At 36.2% G+C, this 22,581-nt stretch overlaps 1 protein-coding gene across 16 annotated transcripts in view; it reads right to left on the bottom strand.

Moving 5' to 3' along the window:
* The window catches only part of LOC121324203 (teneurin-2), a 460,344-nt gene that overhangs the window by 93,254 nt on the left and 344,509 nt on the right, over nt 1-22,581 (bottom strand). For all 16 annotated transcript variants that reach the window (XM_041265803.1, XM_041265804.1, XM_041265807.1 and 13 more), the window contains one exon: nt 15,642-15,880. In XM_041265803.1, the coding sequence (XP_041121737.1) occupies nt 15,642-15,880 (239 nt within the window). The remainder of the gene's footprint in view (nt 1-15,641; nt 15,881-22,581) is intronic.

Below are 22,581 nucleotides of genomic sequence, written 5' to 3'. Positions count from 1 at the left end.
TGAATTTCAATTTCTTCCCACCGAGCTCATTAGAAAACCTAAAATTAGTTAAATCTGGAAATGACACTTGGAAACATGCAGAGGGAATTAACCACCACCGCGCCCTCCCCCTGCAGATAGCAGGAGGGCTGGCACTCATGCTTTTAAGATTTCAAATGCTGACCAAGTGCACATTAAATTGGCTGCTCATAAGAAAACATTGATAAGTACCTGTATGTGCAAACATATATTTTTTGAATGACAGTATTGGTATTTTTGTAACCAATTGTTCAGGGAAGGTACACAAAAGAACACCTAAATAGTCTTTGTCTCCATGCTACCAGGTTGAGATCAAAGGTGATGGCAACAATGCATTAATAATGGCCTGTATGATAGCAGAAACCAGTATACTGAAAGGAAACTCATTGCATTATATACAATGTGTGCACATACACCCTGCTCCCCGATGCACTGAAAATTTGTAATTCCCATAGATGGAGCAAGACAAGTACCAAATGTGCCCAGCTGTATGGCTGCTTAAATGCATTTTGCAGATGGAGGTGGAGAGGGGAAGGTTAAGCATCCTGTCCTTGGAGAACAGATCTGTAGGCTGAAAAGCACACTCATTTGCAAGCCTAAAATGTTTTGATTTCTCTTAGCAATGCTGAATAAAAACTGTATCGTTCTGCACCACCTCTTTGCTTTTGTGGACCACAAAATTATGTTTTGCATAACAACCATTCAGACATGCCCAAATTGTTAATCTGATACGCTAAACGTAACAGTTTCTCAAAAACATATGCTCTTTTTCTCAAAAGAACCTGACAGGTTTCCTTATTATCGTGCTGATAACAGAATTACATTTTCGTTCAGTTATTCGCTTATAGGAAGTGATTTTTATCAGGTATCAGCAACAATATTTCATCTATAGCATTGTCTTTAAAATATCTGCACATTCTAAATTGTAAAAACAAGCAACTAACTACAAGATCTTTAACTGAAAAAAGTATGGGGCCGGGCAGTGATAGTATTGCTTGATCTAATAAGTGATGGACTGTATATTTTTTTAGCTTGTAGTTTGTAATGTACATACATTAGACGGTATAGTTTTTCAATCCCTTGGATGGCCTCCATGAAAGTTTGCCCAGAAGAAAGATAAGGCACACACTTATGTAATAGTTATTTGTCGCTGTCATGATGTGCAAAATGATCCCAATTAAATCTTTGATTTACAATTGTGCAGAACTGGAGGAGTACATATTTTATTCTGGGGCTGTGGGAGGAGGTTTCTTCCATCTAGAATGGCTGAAAAATTGCTACAACACACTGTTGCATCCTCTTTGTCAAGCTCTCTCCTACACTTCTTGGCCTGAATACTGGGGGCAGTGCTACATATCCAAACGTCTTCTTTGAGTGAGCACAGCATGTTCAATAAAAACAAACTGCAACAGGCACTTTAAGTGAGGGTAACGGTTCTCGCTGAGCTACAATACAGCTAAGTAAACAACTCAGTGTCTTGACAGATGTTCTAAAATCTTGAAAAATAATGCCTGTAATATCATCAGTTAACAACATATGGCAATTTAACGGACATCATTTGTTGACATTTTCATTCATTTGCAAACATGTTTAAAAGTTCTCTCTCTCTCTCTCTCTCTCTCTTACAATTGTAGACAAAGCCTGCTGTGCTTGCTAGAGGATCATCCCCAAAGGGCTAAAGTGGAATATCGTCAGCTGGTGAGGAAACAGATAAAATACTGTGCTAGCAATCACCAGCTGAATGCATGTTCAGAACGACAGGCTGACTCACACACACAGTACTCAATTCACTATATAGGTCACCTTTATGTATTTTAATTTTAAAACATAATATCTGGCATTAGGTTAAAGGAATATCTGTTTGAGGGCCTTGGTTTCCTCATCTGGAGAGAGAAATTGCCCCCACCTCTTCAGGGCCTGCTTTCCTGCTAATAACCAGCCAGTTGCTTCCCCTAATGACCGACATGCTTTGCAGCCAGTAAGATGATTCAACTTTGTAGACAATGCTGAGGTGTGGAAGTGAAGCAGTGACGCACTCCTAGAAGGCAAGCAATCTGAGAAATGTATTTTACCTCGTGCAATACCAAATGTGTTAAAATGAAAACACACATTTGCTATAAAATGTGTTTCTTTTAAACACACCTATTTAATGAAAAGAAGTGCACAGCAGGTACAGTAATTGGCTGAAACCACTTTTTAAAACGCAGGACACACTGAAGTGGTTTGCATATATATTTTTTGCATTTATTCCTTGTTTCATATCGGTTTGTAGTTTTGCTAACTCACTATTGACAAATAGGAAACATACATGTGTATTTTTAAAAACATCCTGTTTTCCTGAAATGTGCCACACACATTGGTTACTTACTACTACACTACTTCACATTCTACTTGCATCAGAAACCAACTTACAGTAAAATAAAATAAACTACCAAAATCAAATGTTGCCTGAAACGAACATTTGGTAATATACGTGAGTGCACCTATATTTATAAGCTGTATCTATAGTATCTCGACTTGGATCAACTGTGAAAGAGGATTTTGTAGCCACAGTATAACAGATTAGGACAGCTATTTCATTTTGTATGTGCTGTACAACAGATGCCTTTGGCGCTTTCATTATCAGGATCACCTTTGTACATCACTCACCCCGTAGTACAAACCACGCAAGGAGGTATTGAGGTGTAACACAGTTCTATGTTTCTGAGTGATTGTTTTTGAGAGATAAGATTAAGTAATTACAAAAAACTGTCTGAACAGATATATTTCTATAGGTTGGAAATCAAAATGAATAATTCATTATTTTAGTGCTGCAGAATGGCACAGTTTGTAAAAGAAACCAACAGAGTTGCTCAAAAAACTGCAATCATCCCAATGTCTGCACACTCTCATCCATGGCATTAAAAAGAACAGTGATGCTATTTGAATATGTTTAGTTGAAACAAGATTTTGTACTCAAAAAACATGTAACAAAAGAAACAGTTATCACAAAAAGACAATCCAGTTTCTTGTTAGCACAACAATAATCCAATACACTTTAATATACAGGTACATTAAGTACACTGTACTAATACTTTTGCAGCATTATTTAATGCATAATTACAACCAAACAATACAATTTGGGAAAATAACTTTGTTAAATCTGTGGAGTTACATTCCACAATCGTATAGTAAATATCAATAACTGGTACCAATCTATAGCACATAGATATCCCAATTATCATTCTGCTGTATCACAAAATAGGTCCCTTGTGTGTGGCTCAGGTGGGGACCCTAATACCTGCTCCACAGGAAGTACATCTCATGTGGTGGAAGGATACATCAATGAGTCAAAGCAACAGTAAGGCTATAACAAACCTGCTTGTGTGATCATGTGTAAGAAATTTTTTTAAAGGCTTTTTACTAGCCCTTTAAGAGAGCAATGGCAGAGACACATACATGGACAGATGTCACCTTCAGCAGAGACAAAAGTCTGGGACGGTTCCTTTGAGAGATGCTGATTGCCTCACTGCAGGGCAAATATTTCCCTGACTGTTGGAAAAAAAAAAAAAAAAAAAAAAACAGCTCAGGGACCATTTAGTCCCACAGAAATGCTGGAGTGTAGATGGGCCACGGTGTCAGCATCTTCCTACTTTTAAAAACCATGTCTATATTGGAATTTTGGTCCAGCAGACCTTCAATCCCTACCAGTGGGACTGAACAATGTTCAAATTAGTGATTTGATGGTAGTGCTGATCAGAACCTTTGTCTAGTCTTTGAAATTTGTTTTTTTAATACTTAAATGTCATCAGAAACAGTAATAACCCCATGAAAAGGAGGTACGGCTATAAATGCTTTTACAAGCTTATGACTTCAAGATCACCCCTTTAGGCATAGCTGGAATGGACCTGCAGTTTAATGCAAGTACTTTGAAGTTCATCTACAAAGCTACAAACAGGGCTGAAGGGTTGTGTAGGAGCTCGGTGGGATGTAATCTGTTATTTGGGATGCAGCTCTAATCCCATAAGGCACGGCTTCTGATGAGGTGTTAATGAAAGAAGCACAATCCCCATGGGGAAACTTACTTCAAAATGATGCAACTAACAAGTAATAAGAGCAATTTTAAATGCAATGTGTACCACTATTTACACTTTCCCTCTGGTGTTATGCTGTGGTCATTAGGGTCACAGTGACTGTACTACAGAATGGAATCTCTTATACTTTATTCCATTTAATGAAGTATACTGGGGGATGTTGAGGGGACCCTGACCTTACACACTTGGTTAAATTAGTTTCTAGTAGTGAGTCCCTGCTGTTCACCTTACCTGATGCAATCGCAGGCTGGGTATACACCACACTAGTTCCTACATACACTTTTCTTCTGCCATGGCCTCTTTTGTAGCTATGAAGGGCCTGATTTTAAATACATATAGCTACGAACATCAACTAAATCTGTTCTGTTTTTACCCATACTTTTTGATCTTCGGTATAATAACAAGACTTTGACTCCACTTACTTTTATACTTCAATGAAGCAGATGAAGCCAGTATTTATCACAAAATCAAATGCTTTTTCCATTCCAGGAAGTAAAAAAATCTCAGTATTTGAGAAAAACAAAAAACATTCAGAATGCTAATTTATATTTGTAGACTATTTTAAGGCTTTGAAATGAACACAGGTATAGGAGCCACCTGCTGCAGTTTCAAGCCCTGGATTGCATCATACAGTTACAGTGGCTAGTGGCAGTACACATACAAACGCACTCATGCGTTTAAGTGATCAGCTTGGCTTTTTTTCAGCTACCTTTAGGGTATCATGTATTCAAATTCCCTTCACTGTTACACATTATGAGGTGTACAAGCAGTTCTTCTAAAAAGAGAAGGAGAGAAGCGTACAGCGTAGAGTCCAGCAGTAAACTTTTACACCACTTCTAAAAGCACTGTTCCTGTTAGTTTGGACTGAATTCCAGCTAGGTTAGATTCATAACTTGGTTGGCATTAAAAATGCAGAAAGGGCTAAAAGAATGTACCGTCTAATATACAGCAAGATGTGCTTGGATCTCCAGGATTAGATTTTTTGATTGGCCAAGACGTACAAAGTTTATAACATCCATGAAATTTACAGTATATCTACAGTATATACTGTCGTCCTTTAACTCTGTAGTTATTCGACTGCGTTTTTTTCCCTAGGGCCGACTTATTTACATAAATTACAAAGAGGTTTGTGATAGGTCAGGCCTATGAGTCGACTATATTTAGATCAAAATGAACTTTAACTCTCATACTGGTATATATCATTCCAACTCAAGTAATTCCTGTTGCAATGCTAACAGAAAACCAGGTGCTAAACCCCCCCCAAACCACTCAATGGTTAAAAACAAGTCTCCAACGAGACAACTGGCTACCACGCTGAAAGCCTGCGTGCTGAAGGGAACGATTTCCCTTTATGTTTGGTACATCAATTTTAAATCTGATCACCTCTGATTTACGCAAATGCACGGAATTTTCTAAATGCTTTCAATTACTGTTTTTTTTTTTAACACAGTATTTGTTACAATATATTGCAAGTCTGACAGAATTGTTCGATAGGTTATATGTGTATGTTACTAACATGCACCCTTTGCTGTAAATACAAAATGAGTATAAGGAAAAAGGTGATGTCCACCACATAAACAAGTGAAAATGTAAGTGCGGTATGATTATAATACTTTCAATATCTTGTGTTAAGAATATTGTAACTAAGTTGTATCAGGATTGACTAAGTGGTGCTCAAGATAAAATTTAAAATAGAAGTGTGACAGACGGATTTACAAACATAAAGACTAATTCTGAGAAGGTAAAACGTCAACAGATTCTCACTGAGAGTTTCTAAATTACAGATGATTTATCTACAACCTCTCAGGATCTGATCTTCAAAAGAAGATGCAGAAATTCACAACAATATAGCTCACGCTTTGCATTATTATCCATTTACAAGGAACATAATGTTATTCATACAGGCTTACAGAGTAAGAGAGGGTTTGTTTAGCACATACATTTGTGAATCTTTATAATTTCTGCTAAAAAATATAAACTAAATTTCATCACAAGTGTGGAGCAATAGTCTGGATCTGTGTGTGTGTGTGTGTGTGTGTGAATTGTAAATGGCAGTCTGAATCTGGTGCTGCAATGCAATTTACTTATTTACAATTCCTCTACCCTTATCTTATCATCACAAATTTTAGATAGCATGGATAATACATAATTCGAAATATGCCACACCAGAGAAATAATCCAGTAACTCTGAGCTGCCCTGGAAATTGACATTTTCCCAAATATTTGAATCTGGTTTCAAATCCACTCATGACTGAAATGACAAGTAGAAAAATATGAAATCTTATCTGACATCTTTGAAAGGTCATACAGATTTAAGCCTATATAACGTCATCTCGCATTATACTCTACTTAGATGATAATCAGCAGTGTGGATTGTGATAAGATACTCCACTGAGTCAGACTGCTTTATCGGCTCAAGTTCTTCACAAATGTTTAGGCTGGTCATTCTTGCTTACTATTTTTAAGACCTATATGTGCTAGCAAAAAATAATAACCACCTGTTATAGCAATGCCATTGTGGGCATGATTTGAAATCCTTCATAGAAGCTGGGGCTGGGAATCTGAGGTGATTTCCATCCTTCAAGATGAAGCACAGTTATCACTTTTGTCGCTTGTGTTAATTCAACTATCAATCAAAGTGGAAATCAATGTCTACTCCAACAGGGAGATGCATCTTTTTTTTTTTTTTTTAAACAAACAAATATTGCTCAATATTTAAATGATTACCTGAAAAAGAGCAAATGCTAAATGGTAGAATATTTTTTGTACTGGACAAAGGGACCCCAAGCAGAAATATTTCTGTTGAAAACATTTTAAAGAAATTGTGCAGCTCTATGCAATGTGTGCTCAATCATTTACTGGAAACAAACTATACCGGCTGCCAGGTTTCTAAATGTAACAAGTAGTGCATCAGTAAGGCAAACATTTGCTGTATTTATGTTTAAGTTTATAAAATATATATATATATATATATATATATATATATATATATATATATATATATACACACACACACACACACACACACACACACACACACACACACACACACACACACACACACACTATTCTTTCATACCTACCCTGGGAATAGACTTGAGCTCCATCAGCTATTCTTGCTAAATTGCTTTTAAGAAGTCCATACGACAGTGCCTCTGTCTGTTCCATCAAGCCGGAATAACCTACCAGCTGAAATCGCCTGATCACTGTGTTTAGAGATTTGGATTACACTTACAAATCCTTTTACTGTACATTATAAGTTAAACAAGTAAATTTATATATATATATATATATATATATATATATATATATATATATATATATATATATATATATATATATATACTATGCATATAGTATAACAAGAGCCGAGGTAGACATAAACTAACATGTAGAGTACAAGTGGGTCCTCATCACTAAGTCATCATTTAAAAGGCTGCACAATTTTGATAGTTTGTCAGTTGAGCAAGTTGTTACAGAGGTGTCGTACCCCTCTTAAATGACTGTACTACACCTAGTGGTGTGATAAGCTATGACAAAAGGTTGGCTTTCATGCACTGTGAGGAAGGACCTGTGGAGTGAAACAAAAGATCGGAAGCACTGTGGTTTCTCTTCCGGTGCTATCCTGGCCTGGAGCAAAGGATTTGAATAAGTGTAAGATTGTTTCTGATTTCAAAACACAGGCACCCAGGTTTAACTCCACAGTTTTGTTTTTAGAGCTTGTTTTGGTTTCCATTTTTGAGTAACTCAATTGTAGAACTATTTTTGAAACGCAAATAATTATAGTGTATACAGTAACAAATACTACACAAAATGTAACTTATGGGTGACCATGGAGGAAAAGGATCTCATTTAATAAGGTCTTAAACACCACCTGAAGTTGCAGTGTCCCAGAATCATGCTCAGTTTCCACATTTTTATTCTACTGATAATATTTTACTAAAACACAAACAGATGACAAGAGAGCTTGACAACACAGCAACCTATTTAAATATGTAAAACCAATTTTAAAAAATGTAGAGGCACTAGAACTATGAAGGCTTATGATGAATTTAATTTGGTTTAGTATTAATTAAAATTTTCTTGTCTTTTAGTTTCTTTTAAAGAGGGCCTGGGGACAATTTCTCATTGAACTAGTTAACAAATACATTTTCCTACAGGCTTGTTGCATAGCAAGCAAAATCTGTAGATCACGTGCAACACATTCAAATAAACAAAAACAAAAGCTGTAAACATACACATTGCAGTGATACAATACTTTTCATTTTGAACATGTTAAAACTGTACAGCAACTTACTTACTCAACCTAAACTTGTCTAATCTTTTCCCTTCCAAAGTGGTAAGTGGGGTAGAAGTCAGTTGCACGATGGTTAAATGTGAGCGTTAAATGTGACAAGTGATATTATCAGGAGCTTTTTCTCATTTGCTCTCATTATATTCTGTTCGGGACATTTCAATGCATTGATAATAAGTGGGGGTGACATCAGTTTCACTGTACATGTTCTTTGTGATTGTCCCTGCTGCGTTTGTTTGCAATGCTGTGAAATTGGCACAAGGCATGAGGTGACCAAACAATGTACTATAAGGAGGTGGTCTCTGTGCTGAAGTCTGATCTTGTAAGAGTACTCTGGCTTTGAGGACTTCACTTAACATTTTCAATTCCCTTGCACTGCCAACCATCAGTATACAGGGGTAATGAGGTCCTTATAAATATGGATGTAATCAACACTGGACTTGCACCAACAGACACACATCTGAGCACCTTGTGAATTATTCATGCAGAGTGCCAGAAAGAGCACACATTTTAAATAAAGCTCAAATTTAAAAACGTATTTACATTATATTCATTGGTAGGGTTTTAATGTGGACATGTTCTTACATTTATATTAACCAACCAATAAGGCTAGAACAAGTCCACGGCTTAAAGTGCCCAGAATTCATGTTGTTTAATTTTTAATAAGGTTACACAAACGTTACATTATATTAATTGTAGGTAAGTGAATGTCTTGACATTTATATTACACCAAAAGCTAGAAGTCACTGCTAAGCCCAGAATTCATGTAGAACAATATTAAAAAAAACAATATTACAAAATAATTTATCAAGTTCCTAAAAACCAAAGGCAATTTGCACCAACCCAACAGTAGCTTCACAATTTAAAAGCTTGACATTTCCCTTTCTGTTTAATAGTGTTTGTAGGGACCTGCTGTGGAAATTCAGAGTTATTATTATTATTATTATTATTATTATTATTATTATTATTATTATTATTATTATTATTATTATTATTAATATGTTTTTTTATTTACTCCAAACCTGCCGTTACCAGGTAAAGGCAGATTTACAGAAAGAAAAGTTGATAACTAAATATCGAAGCAACAGAACGCAGAACCACATTGCATTCTTAGAAACATCAGACTTGGGTAAATGTAAAGAAGCTATTCGAATGTAATTTATAGCTACTTTGGTTATATATACTCAAGGCACACTTTTGAGTCATTCAGTGAAATCTGTGTAGTTGTTTTTTGGGAGTTTTATGTCTTGTGGGGTTTCATTTTCCTGTCACAAAAGAGTGGCCTATTTTTGCATATAAATCTGTTCATTTCAGTTATAGTTTTCATCTGGAATCTGAACTGTGTTAGAAACTTCAACAGCTGCAAAATCTTTTAAAACAATCAAATTCTTCGATATGCGTCATTTCTTTAGTGTTCATTTCTGATGTTTTACTGAATACACCAATTAAGGAAAAATGCTTCCTTTCCTCCCAGCCCTGTCTTGCAAGACAGCATACTGATTTATTAAAGGAGATTTTGAATGCAGAACAAGAACAAAGTGCCCTTAGACAGTTATCATTTTTCAGCAATTAGAGAAAATGTATTTGTTATTGTTGTTTATGCTTTAATTGCTGTGGTCCCTAAAAGGTTCCCTGGGGACTGATCAAAGACAACATTCTATTCCCCATAATATATGATGCCAGACTCAATTTCCTTGCATCAGAAAGGCTCACCTGTATCCTAGCAACCATGTTGAAAGCCTTAAAATGCCTCGACCACACTTCACAACACTGTAAAAACTTAAAACTGCATTTGGACCATCTTAAGTGCTTGAAACTGCTGCGGAGGAAAACACTAGCTAGGAATATGACACTACTGTGTGCATAGTCCAGAATAGGAGTTTCTGCTTGCTATTTTGTTGTGAACAGCACATGGATAAATATATTATTTAACATTTTATTTTACCTGGTAACGGTTGCCTTCAAGTTGCTGCAGTTTTAATACAGTGATTGCCCAACAGATTAGCGCTGTAGCCTAAGTGAACCAGTCCAAAATAAAACCTAAAACCCATTTAAAAAATGCACTCGTATACACAACGTTTAGTTTGGTTTTTAATATCCTCCCTAGTGATCATTACCTGTTGATAATTGATCTTGATTAACTTGCAGGTAATGACAAAGGTGCTGGACATTAATGCTTAAATCTCTTTTTTTTTTCTTTAGCTATTTTTCAGATTTGTTTGTTGCTGTCAGTTTTGATTCCAATCGATATTTGGTAAGGGTATGTTTTTGTCTGTATATGATAAACACTGGACACATGAACTAATCTGATTAATGCAATATACAGAATTAAATGGTTTGAAAGGAGAACAAGGACCCTGATTTTCAAAACTTTTTACTATATGAAATAAAATAAATGAAATACTGAAAAGAAATAAATACCAGTAATGTTTGCAATATTGGCATTTTTATTTTGTTTTCACAAAAAGGGTTCAAATTGTCCACTGGAATAAAATGCTCTGAAACACAGGCGTCTGAATGTAATTGCTTTTTCTCATGTCTAGCTCTGTGACAAAAGAGCTAGGAGAAAAGTAAACAAGTACACACTGTTTTCACCTTTAAATAATATTAAATGTATAATGAAAAGGACTAAATTACAGCAAGTGATTAGGTCTCGACTGTCCAGCTGATTGAGCTCCATAATAAGGCTCTATTGATCAGATTGATTCGGAGTTGAGGTGTTCCATTCAAGACTGGCAATGGGTTTGCAGAGTCTACAAGGACAATCTGTAAACTTTGGCAAAAGCAAGTGAAAATACAACAAAACTGTTGCCGTGCTTAAACATGCAATATGATTAAAGAGGACAAAACTACAGAAGCGGTGTCTTACTGTAATCTAGTCTCTTCTTTCTTTTTCAATTTTGCTACTGCTTAAATCTATATCAAACAGATAATTACTTTCCTTTGATCTTCTTTGCAATGCATTGTAATTTGTGACAGTGACATTTGCCCTGTTAGTCTGTGGCTGGATTTGAATGAAGTCAAGATACATGAGATCTGGTATATAATAATAATAAAAACAAAACAAAACCCAACAAATTTGTAGCATTCAATATTGAAAAGGATATTCAACGCAAGAACACAGCTTACTATCGGTTTTATGATTTACAGTTAAAAAACAATAATTAAACACTAAAGGTAATCCTAGCATTTCCATCTCATACAAACTACCGAAGGGAATTATCTGAAAATGTTAAGTAAAAGGCTGAAATAAATACCACGGTGGAGACTTCTTTACCAGTAATACGTAAATGACTCTTATAGTAATCTCTGGACGTCAGTGTTGCTAGTTTAGTGACTGGACTAATTAACTCCCTACAACTAATCATATTTCTGTCAAGTAATTTCAAATTGCTATACTTTTCATGATACACTTGAAGGCTAACACTTTAATCTATCTACATCATCTTTATAAAGATTTACAGTAAGCTTTGACTTTGTGTTTTCAGTGATTTATTTATCCAATATTAATCCAATTTCTTTTAAATCTTTAGGGAGTTCAACTACTAAACATAAGCATGTTTCCTCTGTAAATCTTAACCAAATAAATCATAGCAATCTGTTTTTTTATTTATTTTGTGGTTGTAGATATAAACAAGAAAGCAAGTTTTGTTACACCGGCTTTGTTTGCCTGTAATTTATGGGTAGAATTACAGAGACAGAGTGCAGCTGTGGCCCAGTGAAACTGTACAGCTAAAGCAAAGTGTAATCCTACATGTAATGGAAAACCTTTTCTGGTCAGGGTGCCTCACTGCTTTCTCATTCAAAGTGCTTTAGCTCTTTCTCCTCTCTACAGTAATGCATTACTCATAATGTAAACCATATTCTGTTAGTATTACAAATGTGATTTCTTTCCAGCAGAATTCTTATCGTTCTCAAAGATGCACCTTGAATTTTGAGGAGATTCAATCAAGGAAGGAATTTCCTTTTTATTAAGTTTCCAAAGCCTTACAAAGAAACCTAGTTCTGAAATGTAATTAGAGCATAATAAGAGAGGGTGGAGAGTAAAAACAAACAAACAAAAATAAAAATGATACAGCTTAAAAACAAATAGTTTTAAACACAAATGTAAAGGTTTGAAATATATGAATCAAAATGAAGGATTAGAAATGACATTTTAGCAGTTTAACTATTACTGAAATTACAATTATATTCATTGCTGTAGCTGTGTGTAAACAATTATAAGGTGCAGATTTTGTGGTCTAATTTTATATTGCTGTGGTCCTACCTATATCTACAGTAATAGCTGGAGTAGGAAGGCAACCAACAATAATTACGGATTTAGGAGAAATCCACTGTTCAAGCTGTCAAGTTCCTTGGTGACTGTTGATGGACAGCAATCTTCAAGTCATGCCACACATTTTCCATTGGGTATAGGTCGAGGCTCTGATCGGGCCATTCAAGGACATTTACCTTTTATTTCCTTAGCCACTCCAATGTAGCTTTGGCTGTGTGCTTTGGGTCGTTGTTATGCTGAAAGGTGAACTTCGGTGTCAGTTTCAGCTTTCTTGCAGAGGGCAGCAGGTTTTCCTCAAGGACTTCTCTGTACTTTCATTCCATTCATTTTCCCTTCTTCCCCATAACATGATGCTGCCAACCCCATACTTCACAGTAGGGATGGTGTTCTTTGGGTGATGTGCCAAACATAACGCTTTGCATTTAGGCCAAAAAATTCCATTTTAGTTTTGTCAGACCACAAAAAGTGTTTTTTTTTGTTGTTTTTTTTGCATACTTCAAACAGGATTCAAGGTGGGCTTTCTTGAGTAATGGCTTCCTTCTTGCCATCCTACCATACAAGTCTGATTTGTGGAGTGCTTGGGATATTGTTGTAACACTTTGACCAGTCTTGACCATATAAGCCTGTAGCTCTTGCAAAGTTGCCACTGGCCTCTTGGTAGTCTCTCTGATCAGTACCTTTCTTGCTCGGTTATCTATTTTGGATGGACGGCCTGATCTAGGCGGGGTCTTGGTGGTGCCATACACCTTCCACTTCTTAATAATCATCTTGACCGTGCTCCAAGGGAATTCAAGGCCTTTGATATTTTTTTTATACCCATCCCCTGATCTGTGCTTTTCAACAACTTTGTCCCGGAGTTCTGTTGAAAGCGCCTTGGTGCTCATGGTTGAGTCTTTTCTCTGAAATGCATTACCCAGCAGGACCTACAGGAACTGCTGAATTTATCCTGAAATCATGTGAATCACTACAATTTAACACAGGTGGAGGCCACTTAACTTGGTGTGTGATTTTGAAGGCGACTGGTTACACCTGAGTTAATTTAGCATTGCTATTACAAGAGGGGTAGGCATTTATCCAACCAAGCTATTTCAGTTTTTATTTTTAATGAATTTTCTACACATTTCTAGAATATTTTATTTTACTTGTGGGGTAGGATGTATAGATAAATGAAAAAAAAAACTACTTTAATGCATTTTAATTCCAGGCTATAAGGCAACAAAAGGTGAAAATTTTGAAAGGGGGTGTATATATATATATATATATATATATATATATATATATATATATATATATATATATATATATATATATATATATATATATATATATAGTAAAATCCGAGCTCCGCCCACCACTCGCCACAGGGCTCGTTTGGCTGTCCTGTCCGACTGAACACACAGGATTTGAAAGAATAAGTGCTGACACAGACTTTTAATTATACAAAATAAGCAAAAATGAAAATAAACACCTAGCTCCTTCAGAGCTCTTACTAAACATTTGGTGCAGGTCCCTGACTATCTCGCAGGACCGCTAAGTCATTTACCTGACAAATAAACAAAAATCTAAAAACATGTTTCAACAAAAAGGCTTTCACACAGTACCTTTTTTAATTACGATTGAGTACACCTTCAAATTGGGCTCCTCTCTTTATATACCCTGCACCTGGCTCTAATTTACAATAGTAGCCAGGTGCAAGTGATAATTAATAATAAAACAATTATGTTTTTGGCAGGGAGGATATTAACCCCCTCCCTGCCATGTTACTATATATATTATCTATGCACACACACACACACACACACACACACAAAGTCTAACAGATTGTAAGTGAGGTGTTATTAAAGGATTGTAATTTTTGGTCGAATTAGTTAAAACTTCATGCTGATTTGAACTCGGCTCTTGCCAAGATAAGCACCAACTAATACGCAGCTTTACAGTAAACTAATGTGATCCATCTGCATCTCCATCCATTTGCTTTTCTTTCCATCTGATGATGTAGATATCCTTCTGCCTGGTGTTGATGGCTGTAGTGTAATGCTGGCTTCAGGGATCAGCTTATTTTGCCTCCCCAGCGAATCAGCATGACAACCCTGAGCTAAGTATGGTACATCTCTAGGGTCTTCAAGTGGGCACCTTCTTCCTGAGTGTTTCGTCGACTAGCCCAGCACACCTCAAGAGGGTTCAACAGTGATTCTGGCATCCCAGCATCACCCCCCTCTGTCCCCCACTCAACTCAGCCCAGCTTACTTATCCGTACATCAACGTTGCTTTCTTTCTATTGTGCTTGAGATCCCCATCCAGAATCTTTCCGTCTCAACCACAGCCAGTTGCTGCTCCTTTCTGCTGCTTCAGATAAGTTCTTCACTGTGCGACGCAACTCTTGGCCACTGAACCCAACATCTCTGACTAACAGTGTTGTAGAGTGTGCCACAAATCATCGACAACCCACCTCCACTGTGTAAGCCCGGACTCTCCATCCTCGCTGTTCCGCTTCAGCAGCTAGTTGAGGATACTGAAGTTTCTTCTTCTCATACGCCTCATCCACAGCATCCTCCCATGGCACGGTTAACTCTACCAGATGAACAAGGCATGCTTATCCAGACCACAAGACAATATCTGGTCGAAGGTTGTGTACAGCTGATTATTTTTTCCCACTTCGGTTCATCTGTACTACACCCAGCCATTCTCTAATCTGCACTGGGAAACTGGGAAGTATGGAAGTGCATGATCATAATACGTGTTTGGGGAAGGGCGGAGGGACCGACCTAGAAGCTTTGGTATGGTCAAACATGATGACAGTTTTACTTTCGCATAACACTGTTATAGTAAAGCAAATGTTTAAATAACACCTTCAGCCACTGTTGCACTTTCATCTGCGTTAGATATTATAGAAAACCACAGGGATAGCTACATTTCACCAAATCCAAGCTTACACACCTACACAAGGCTATTGAGATCGTTTCAATCGAAGGTGTCCTACCTATGAAATAGGAGAGTAGTATAGCCAGAACTAGCGCCGCACCAATGGCAGAGATGGCAGCACATTTCCAGCTGCAGTACTTGGACGGTTTCTTCAGTTTAAACGTGTTCCGGGAGAAGGCATTCCTGGACAGGAGTCGTGGCGGTGGAGAGTAGACAGTCCCGGGTGTCAGGGGGTAGCCTGGAGCCGAGCTGCTGAACAGGGGTGTGGTCCCTGAAGACGTCTTGAAGAGAAAATGCCTGGGGAGTCAAACAATGAAAGAGATCAGCACAAACACAAATACAAATTTAAAATCCCCACCAATATCTGTAACATTCTCTGGCCCCAATTTCAAGAGCCACTAAGACACACCCCACACAATGTATTAACAGTACACAGGAACATAGTGAAAATCTCATAACAGCCAGAGGTGTTCTTTCTTTCTTGTAAGGTTTGAAGAGTGTGAACTCATATCTACTGTACTAAGAATGATACATCTACCAGATCTCATTCCTCCCATTCCAAAAAGGACAGTTTTTATTCACGTTTCGTAAAGGATGATTGTGGGACCTCATCTTCAAAGGCCAGGCTCCATATCAAGAAAGGATTTCACTGAATTACCCTGCCAGCTGCATTGATCTTTTTAAACACAATCATATTAGACTGGGAGTTTTTTTTTTCCCTTGAAGAAAAATTATGAAAAGCAGCTTTTTGTGTCGATAATGTCCCATATGTTCCTTGTGGAAATAAAACACATTCTGGTAAAGACTACTACATAAAGAAAACCAAGACCTGGTTTCATATAATTGAAAGCAGTACTATTAAGAAACTTAGTTGTCAAATTATACAAATGTTCTGACAATGTCTTGTACAACAAAACTTTCAGTCAGCAGAGGACTAGACTTTCTTCATAATGATTTATTCAAATTTATCAAGCTGTTTATAGACTCGCACCAGCTTCTTCAAGCCTTTAGGCACCACTACTTTTGTTGTTGTTTAGGTTTTTTTAATTTTTTTTTTTATATAAATGCAAGGAAGTGTTAAGGGAAGGAGACAGACTACCACACAAGTAGCCTAAAGACAGAAAGCACTTGTCAGTACTCCCAAGTACACCCTGACAGAGATGTTGTTAGACAGGCAAAAAGCGCTGGAATTGAAAGCCATCTGAAAGGCAGGTAGCACAAGCACAAGGCTAAAAATACAGCAGCAGTCCTTTAGGGCAACTGGGACTGTCACTGTTTTAAATTGAAACTAAAACAGAACAAATGCTTTGCTTGGATCCCAAGGTCAAAAGATCCCAAATTTTGAATGTCAACTAATTTTTCAAAAAGAGGTTCAGAGCATTCCTCTTGACGGCTGACAAAGGGAAATTAATTAAGGTGGTCTTGGGGGCTTGTCGCTGGATTTCTTCCCTTCAGCACTAACTCAGACCACAGTTTGATCTGCTGCTGCTCTCTCTGTTGTATTAATTGGTTAGTTTTCATTCTCTGAATTTACAAAAAGATAAAGAAAATACATCATGATATCGAAGGTCTCTACACAAGTTACACTGGAATTGTTTGATTTTTGAGTGGCATGCAGCTCAAACCTGAACCATCTGGCATTTAGATTGTAATGAAGATGTTTATTATGAGGGATCAACCATGCTCCATTTATACAATGAATGACAACAACTCTATGTTTAGTATCCATAGTTTTTTTTACAGTAATGTATATTAAAGTATTACTATTAAGATATTATTAGAACACCCTCAAAACTTGCTTCATAAATAACGTAGCAATTTATTCAATGTGACTTTTAACACCTATGTAGGTACGGCATTACTAAGTTTAATTAAAATTATTTTAGCTTGTCCAAGACAAAACTAAATTGCATTTACCTGTAGAAATACATACTTGTAGATATACTTGAACAGATATCCCATAAACACCATATGGAAAAATATCTCTTGAGTTCTGTTTCCTGAGCTTTAACAATGACTGCAGATGTAACATATCATGTCTTTATGAATCTTTCTCACAATAACTCATGACATGGAATTGCTCACTGACAAGAAGACTATCCCATTTGTTTAAAATAACATCAGAACTGATTGTATAAAGCCCATAATCGAAAGCTAAACTTACACGTGTGAAATCTAAGACAGTTGTAGCAGAAGCAGAAGCAGAAGCAGAAAGCTCATGGCTTTTGGCTCAGTTGTTGAGGGTTTTAAACAGCACACAGACAACAAACAGACGGAAAACATACTGTTCATAAGCAGTAAAAAGAGATGTATACTAAATGTGTCTTCTTCCAACAACTATAAAGCAGATGAATAAATACTCTTTGAGGTAAAGTAAACAATCTTCTGTGATCATTTTAATACAGACTCAGATTAAACCACTTTACGTTATTTCTTTTCCGAAATAAAAATCACTACACATTAATGACATACTTTCATTGTCCTATACAGGAACATAAATAAAACAGATTTGTTTTCTGGTCTGCTGTTTTTAGCAAAGTTACTTATACAAGATTCCCATAGTAAAAGCATTGCAAAGTGTAATGAAGCACAGTGAAAGAATAGTGAAGCATAGATAAGCATCGTAAAGCACAGAAAGGTACTGTATTTGTTTTAAAAAATGGCAAACCAGGGTAAGCTGTGGTAAATGCATAGTATAATCATAAGAAAAGTTTGGTAAAAGTGTGTAGAAATATAATGGTAAACTTTTATAAGGATGTATACATGCAATGTTGATACTCATTTACAAAATATTTCCACATGTGAGGACTCAACAGACTTTACTTTTACAGGCAGAATGTCATCCTCTTAGACAATTGTGCTATAAATGAATACTGAAATTGCAACTGGAGTTACTGCAACAAGTGTGTTCCAATCTCCTTGCACTCCAGATACCATAATTGGCTCACTGAAGAAAGAAGATGAACAGAATGTGATTTAGACCTTCAAAAACTCTCAAATACACTATTATTTTATTTAAAAAAAGACTGCAGACAGTGTATTATTTTCAGTTACTACAACTGTAATTGCATTTGACTGTTTTCATTAACAATCTATCGTAGCCTTAATTTATTTTTAAAGTAACTGTATACATTTTACATTGCCAGAGTTAATGACTGAGGACTGGAACCCTGGCATCTGAGACCGACTCATTGTCTGCAATGCAACAAACAGCATGGACTCCATTTGCACATCCTTCTAATACTCAATCACCAGAGAATTTCCTACACACTTCCCTCATAGAAAAGCTCATTCTCAAGCACAACCACACTTATCCATGTGCTCTTGCTAATGATGCAGGGAAGACAATACTGAACTTTGTAACTGGCTTCAGTTAACTCATAATAATGTCAAGCTGCTATGGATTTGTTGACTGTGGTTCCCACTTGAATCTGGAAGATTAAATAATACAGATGAGTCCTGTATCTGGAAGTCTATTAACTGAGCAATCAACTAACTGGACCACTACCAAGAGGGAATTAAATGGTTCTGCAGGCTACAAAAGATGCTTTTAAAAGTAGGCAAATCTAGCAGCTTGCAGGAGATTCTGATCTTGTAATGCATTATTTCACAGTTATTAATATCAATACCATAAATGAAAGAAAAAATATCTACATATACATACATAAATACATACTGTACATGCACTCACGATAAAAAGAATGCCGTAAGAAAAGGCTTTTCTTGTGTATCGAATAAAGCCTCACAAAATCCTATTAAGGAAGAACAAAAAAAATACTGTTTAATAACAAAACTGTATTAAACTAGCTGCCAGAATGTATTATTTTTTATTTTATTTAGGATTGCAAATATGTGTGGCAGCAGCACACATACTTGTGGTTTCATCCTTTGACTGATTTTGATCATTGGAAAATAGTGTGACTTCACTTTGGATTTGTAGCAGTTTAGTTTCTCAGTGTTAGGACAAGAATGAGGAAGCTGGAGTTGAACCAACATTCTAGGAACACATCAGGCTAGATTCCTGTTTACAAATTAGCAGGGATGTGTGAATGTATATTTTTATACTGAAGACCGTGGTAATTACTGACAAAAAACCCCCCAAAAAAACAAAACAAAACCAAAAAAAAACAGAAGCAGCTTTTGATATTTGCCAACAGCAATAGAAAGATCCCACCCATTTTGATAAGTGATGGAGTGTGTAGAGGTTCATTAGTCAATGCTGCAATGCACAACATAGCTCATGGATCATATTTATTCAGGGACTCAATGGGGAAAAGTAGTTTTAGGTCACATTAATCCAACAAGCTATGAAAAGGCAATTACATTCCTGACAGAAACTAGCTTTGTGAGCTTGAGTGCCAGCTATTAAAACCATACATCTATCCTAATAAATATGTATAGCGTTTGAAAAGATAAGTTCTAACCTTTGTTGTTGAAGTAAGACCACCAGCAAAAATGACTAATTGATTCCTAAAAATCTCAACACAAAACAACAAAAAAAAGAGATTCTGAACGGTGCTGGAGTAGACTCGTGGCCTTTTGATAATGAACTTGTCATTCACAGAAGGGACCAAAATTACCAAGTATGAAATGTTTTAAATTGTATTAAAAGGCTTCGGTATTGAAAAATAGTATGTGGTTTTACATTGCATGATAATTTCCTGGTTAAGCTTCTTAAGCGTCACTTTAGAAAAAAAAAAAATATTGTTTACGTTGAGTAAGAAGTGTTGGGACCTGAATGATTCAGATGTTTAGCACTTGTCTCCATTAATAGTAGGTTACAGGTACTGTGTTTATAAGAAGAGAGGTAAAGTTATGATTCAGTCTTGCTTTGTGTTATTGCTCCCCATGAGAAAAAACACATCTTTTATGTCTTGGCAATTTTTCTAGTTCACTAATCAGTCGACCACACAATCAATTAGTCAGAAAGCCAGGATTAATGCAGACGATGCTGAAAAAAACCATGTGCTTTAAAAGAGACAGGAATGCCTCATCTATGTAGATTTGACAGACATAAATTAAGAAAACTAAGCTAACACAAACCTGCTGGTCTGTCAGCCCTTTGATTTATGAAAAAAAAAAAAACTATTGAATTTCTTTTAATATTCATTAAATATGTTTTTATTTTCATTCTCCTCAGCATTTGCAGACTTAATCAGTGTAATAATGCCGATACCAGACAAAATATTCTCCTCACACAATTTTTTGCTCATTTGCTCGGTCACACTCCTTTCAACAAGGAGAAAAGAAAAAGAAAAAGAAAAAAGAAAGATGAACAGTCTTTGAAATGAGATTGCAATTGCAGTTAGGTATCAGATGTTAAAGTGCTTTCAAGACTGTAGTAGTATCAAACTGTGGGAGGCTGTATTGCACCCAACTCTCTACAGTGATTCACAGCAGTGTAAACTGTTTTTTTTCTAGTATTTATCACAGTCAAAGAATGATACTGTGCTATAATGAAAAAGTATTGTTTTGCTCACAGGCTACTGATATGTGCTCAAAAGTTACTTACAGCTCTGACAGACTTCTCTCTTTTGACCTCTGAAGGCTAGGCTGGTCTCGCAAAGAACGGTGCACCTCAGATTTATTCTTGACTCTCTTGAAGGGTTTATTTTTCAGTGCAGAACAATTTGGAGGAAAATGCAATGCAAAGACAGAAAGTCATGCAGGCGCTAATGTGACTTTTCAGCTTTACACATGCTGAAGACTTTTTCAAATGGGAATAGCATTATTATATCATTATGTTCTAAATGAATAAACCCAAAGACAGTTGTAAACTCAAGTCCTTTGCTATTCTTTTCATTGGTTTGCCCTAGCACTCCTTTAATGTGGGGCAGAGGGTTTTTTTTTTACTTGGGAGTCACTGACATCATTCATCTCCAGTCACATTTGCCAAATTCACTGAGCAGTTAGAACTAATATTGCAAGCTTGATACTCCAAAAAACACCATGCAGAAGAAGCTGAAACAGCCTCAGTAATTCAAATCTCTCCCAAGTACAGTTTTAGCTCTTCAAACTTCAATTGTGATTGAAATCTAACCAGCTCAGATTTCTGGCTGGGCAACGTTATTCCAGGCTTAAGTTTGGAAAAGATCCTCCAATGGTTTAAACAACCCAATTTATACTAAACACTTCTCAGTTGAGGTTGGTATGTGGCACAGATTACTGAGGAAATTACTGAGCGAGATGGAAATCATTGAGAATGGTCAGGTAACTTCCTCCATTCAGATTTTATCAATCGCTAACATCAACCATTACAAACAAAAAAAAGATAAAGAACATTTATTGTAGGCACTCAGCATGTGCAGGGGCACCTGCTGTATGTCATTTGACTTAATAAACCAAGGCGTAAATTAAATCAATGTTTAAAAGAGCCGCCATAATTATTCTTTGTATTGGTTTTATCAGTCTTATAATTTAGATTTATTCCATGTCGCTGTGTCCAGTAATATCTTCTATGTATGCTACTGTACCTTCAAAAGCTTTCTGAATGTAATGTCTAAAGCTACTGTACAGTTCAGGTTTTTCCACATGACTGATTTTGAATAATGAAGGGAACCTGGGAAGGCAACACAGGGAATTACAACCTAGTCATTTTTAGTCAATTTGGAAATATTAGTCTATCTAAAATATCTTGTCCTGTCAACATAAACCATTTACTATTCAACTACTTTAATATTAGATTACAAGAAGCAGGCTGTGGACACATAGAATCAATACAAAGCATCTAAAAAGGAAAGGCGTGCATTTGAAACAACAAGAATTTCATTCAAAAGCAACCAGGTGAGGTCAGATGCTGTCAATGTGTACTAGTTAATAGATTTTTCAAAGAGTTATATTAATTTATTTCATTATTACTATATACAATCATCTTATGAACAAATAAGAAATAACAAATTCAGCACATTTTGAATTCTGGGTTCACAGGTTTTGGAATCATGAAAAAAAAAAAAAAAACAATCCACAGAAATTCTGATTCCATAGCAGCCAAATGCCAA

This window comes from Polyodon spathula, chromosome 12 (genome assembly GCF_017654505.1).
Source record: "Polyodon spathula isolate WHYD16114869_AA chromosome 12, ASM1765450v1, whole genome shotgun sequence".
NCBI lineage: Eukaryota > Metazoa > Chordata > Actinopteri > Acipenseriformes > Polyodontidae > Polyodon > Polyodon spathula.
This window is presented reverse-complemented; position numbering and strand designations above follow the sequence as displayed.